Here is a 3,767-nt window from a genome sequence, read left to right on the forward strand (position 1 = left end):
TGGGGATAAGAGCGGTGTGCGTACGAGCAGGCTGAAGCCGGAGACGGAAGCGAGGGAGGTGGCGATGGCAGCGGAGGAGAGCGGGAGGACGCCGGGGAGGTGGCCGACCATCATGTTGGAGGACACCTGCACCGCGTACTGCGACAGGCTCACGGCCACCATCGGCAGCGCCAGGTACGCCAGCTTCCTGGCCTCGCTCCGCCAGTACCCCGTCGCCTCCTGGTCCTTCCGCGGCAGCAGAGGCGCCTCCGCCATCGCGCGTGGGGTGCGCCCGAGAGGGATGATCTTCAGTCGCGGGAGGGAGGCCTCTCGAAGCGCTGTGTGCCCGTGCTCGCGGCCTGGGCACGGCGCCGCCGCCGAGTCGTGGACCGCACGCGCTGGGTTTATTATTGGACCGCACGCGCTGCGTGGGTATTAGTAATGTGTTTGCAATGGACCGCTGCCTGGGCACGGCGCCGCCGCCGTCGTGTTCGTGACTGTTACAAGAGAGAGATAAGGATTGTCGTGGAATATGATGGATGTATTATTGAGCCTTGAAAGCAAGTATATATTGAGTACAAAACTTGAAGAACAAGACACCTTTTCTGAAGATAAGTTAGAAAACAAATTACAAATCCTAGACTATCAAATACATGTACTTCTATCTCAAATATATCTCTAACATCCCCCGCAGTCGTAGCGGTAGCGTTGCGAACAACAGAAGCGTCGCAGACTATCTCAAATACATATCTCAAATATATCTACCGCACGTCCGGTTAAAACATGATGGCGTTATGAGCATATAACGTGGATCCTGTGCGTGTTGGTCCAGGTCCAAGGTCTGTGCTGGAAACAAAATTGGAAAATGTGGAATGCTACGCTATGGGCCCCACCTGGCATTCAGCACTGCCATGTACGTAACGAGGTTGAGGATAGAACGAGTCTTCTACCAATCGCTATGCTAACTTTGTGATGCCCACGTCAATCCCCAAACAAGGCTTTCAATCCCTTTCCTCTTTTCTCTGAAGTCAAGGCTCATGCTACTAATTTGGTCCACCTACGAGCCTAGCCGAGTGAGTCAATTTATTAATACACCATATGCTATACTCTCTCCTTTCATCTATATAGGACCTAATGCATTTTTTAAAACCGGCATTTGACTATTGACACGATTAATAGTGCATGACATGCACAATGTAAAAATTATATCATTGAAAGCTCCTTTCACACACGAATTTACCGGTGTGCTTTGTGTAAGTTGCATGTCATATATTATTGCTTTAATATTTGGTCAAAGTTAGTCTCGAAAAACACATTAGGCCCTATATAGATGTAAGGAGGAAGTACCTGATTTTTAAGGCATCACAGTCAATCAAGGTCTCCAAACTAAAACAGGGTCATCAGGTTTTGAAAGAGCTTTTTTATTTAATTCTTTTAATAATTTATTATGCTTCTTAATTTTGAAGATTTCCTTGTAAATTAAACTTTGAATTTGGTTGGGTCAACGATCTTTTAAATTAATCAGCAGCAACCGGCCTATAAAGACATACCAATCACACACACCCTTTCACCACCTAAAAAAATATTACATGTCATATTGTAGCATCAAAATAGTACATGCAGCCACCAACACAAAAAATTTCCTCTCATAATTATAAGTTGATTAACGGATAACAGAGAATAACAGAGAATCACACCGCGGAAGGCCCACCAAAACACACTCCATTATCCCCCCACTTGCCAAATCAAATACTCCATCAGTTTCAAAATATAAGGTGTATTAGTTTTTTGAAAATTCAATTTTTTAACATTAACCAAGTTCAGAGCCAAAAAATGACATCCGCAATACTAAATAAATAAAACATGAAAAATCATTTCATGATGAATCTAACGAATCAATTTGATATTTTGAATATTGATATAGTTATCTATAAATTTAGTCAGACTTGAAGAGATTTGAGTTTTCAAAGAACTAATACACCTTATATTCTGGAGCAGATGGAGTAAAAGAATGTGTGTATTGCTTTTTTGAAAAGTCATTTTAAAAAATTGACCAAGTTTAGAACCGAAAATATCAGCATCCACAATACTAAATAAATAAATATGAAATTTATTTCATGATGAATCTAATGATACGGATTTCATATTATAAATAGTGTATATTTCTCTACAAATTTGGTCAATCTTAATGAGGTTTGACTTTTCAAAGCACTAATACACCTCACATTCTGAAAGAGAGGGAGTAAAAAAATTACGAAAATCCAACAACACCAACAGCGCAGCAAAGCGTCCATCCCTTGTAGTATTTGTATGATTAGAGAACTTGGAAAGCCATTGGTATTGCAAAGTCCTCTTTTGAGAGTCAGAGTGAGCGCACAATAAGAATCTTATAAAATGCTATGATAGATGAGTCTAATGCATACATAATAGGGGCTCAGGCGCCACTATGTGGGGCATGCTTGTGTTGTGATCTTTTCTCAGCACATTAGGCCACTTTCTTTTGCCCTTGGTCTCAGTCCAAAGCGATTTGAGTTAGCAATGGTAGTTTTTTTAGGGATTAGCAATGGTAGTTAAGATATATAACATTAGGATCTAATCACCTCGTATTAGTAGATCAAATACATTAACCAAGAACAAAATAAGGTCATATGTGTAGACATACAGATACTATATTATAAGAGTTTAGAACCATGCTTGATCAACCATATCCACGAACTGAATTCAGCTATATGCTAATGTAGTGTTGATTACATCTTGTAGTTGATTACTATATGGTTTACTTGGTGGAAGATTATATGTTCAGATCCATTATGATATTTAATACCCTCTGATCTTGAGCATGATTATCATTTGTGAGTAGTTACTTTTGTTCTTGAGGTCATGGGAGAAATCTTGTTGCAAGTAATCATGTGAACTTGATATGTGTTTGATATTTTGATGGTATGTATGCTGTGATTCCCTTAGTGGTGTCATATGAATGTTGACTACATGACACTTCACCATATTTGGGCCTAAGGGAATGCATTGTGGAGTAGTTATTAGATAATGGTTTGCGAGGGTGACAGAAACTTAAATCCTAGTTTATGCGTTATTCCGTAAGGGGCTGATTTGGATCCAAAAGTTTAATGCTATGGTTATATTTTATCTTAATACTTTTCTCGTAGTTGCGGATGCTTGCGAGGGGGTTAATCATAAGTAGGAGGCTTGTTCAAGTAAGAACAACACCTAAGCACCGGTCCACCCACATATCAAATTATCAAAGTAGCAAACACAAATCAAACCAGCATGATGAAAGTGACTAGATAAAATTCCCGTGTACACTCAAGAACACTTTGCTTATCATAAGAAACTGTTTTGGCATGTCCTTTGCCTCAAAAGGATTGGGCTAAATTGCTGCACTTTTTGTTACCGTTACCGTTACTTGCTCGTTACAAATTATTTTGCTATCAAACTACTTGTTACTTATAATTTCAGTGCTTGCAGAGAATACCTTGCTGAAAACTACTTGTCATTTCCTTCTATTCCTCGTTGGGTTCGACACTCTTACTTATCGAAAGAACTACGATTGATCCCCTATACTTGTGGGTCATCAGCAGGCCATGCAGAGGGGAGGGGGAAGGTGTCTAGAGGACTCCCTCAACACGGAGAGGCCACAGGGGCGCTTGAGAGAGCTCGAAGATGACACGTTTACGCGGTCATGGCAGAGGAAACACGGACAGCACGCGGACACGGCTGTCGTGGAGTGGGGAGGAAGAAAGAGGAGGGGGCCAGGGTGCGCGTGGACGAAG

At 41.4% G+C, this 3,767-nt stretch overlaps 1 protein-coding gene across 1 annotated transcript in view; it reads right to left on the reverse strand.

The window, feature by feature from the left end:
- The window catches only part of LOC119268430 (protein DETOXIFICATION 14-like), a 3,237-nt gene extending 2,843 nt beyond the window's left edge, over positions 1-394 (reverse strand). Inside the window, exon 1 of the mRNA XM_037550060.1 lies at positions 25-394. Within this exon, the coding sequence (XP_037405957.1) occupies positions 25-255 (231 nt within the window). The 5' untranslated portion in view covers positions 256-394. The remainder of the gene's footprint in view (positions 1-24) is intronic.
- Positions 395-3,767: the final 3,373 nt, after the last annotated feature.

Source organism: Triticum dicoccoides, chromosome 3A (assembly GCF_002162155.2).
Source record: "Triticum dicoccoides isolate Atlit2015 ecotype Zavitan chromosome 3A, WEW_v2.0, whole genome shotgun sequence".
In the NCBI taxonomy this organism is placed as follows: Eukaryota; Viridiplantae; Streptophyta; class Magnoliopsida; order Poales; family Poaceae; genus Triticum; species Triticum dicoccoides.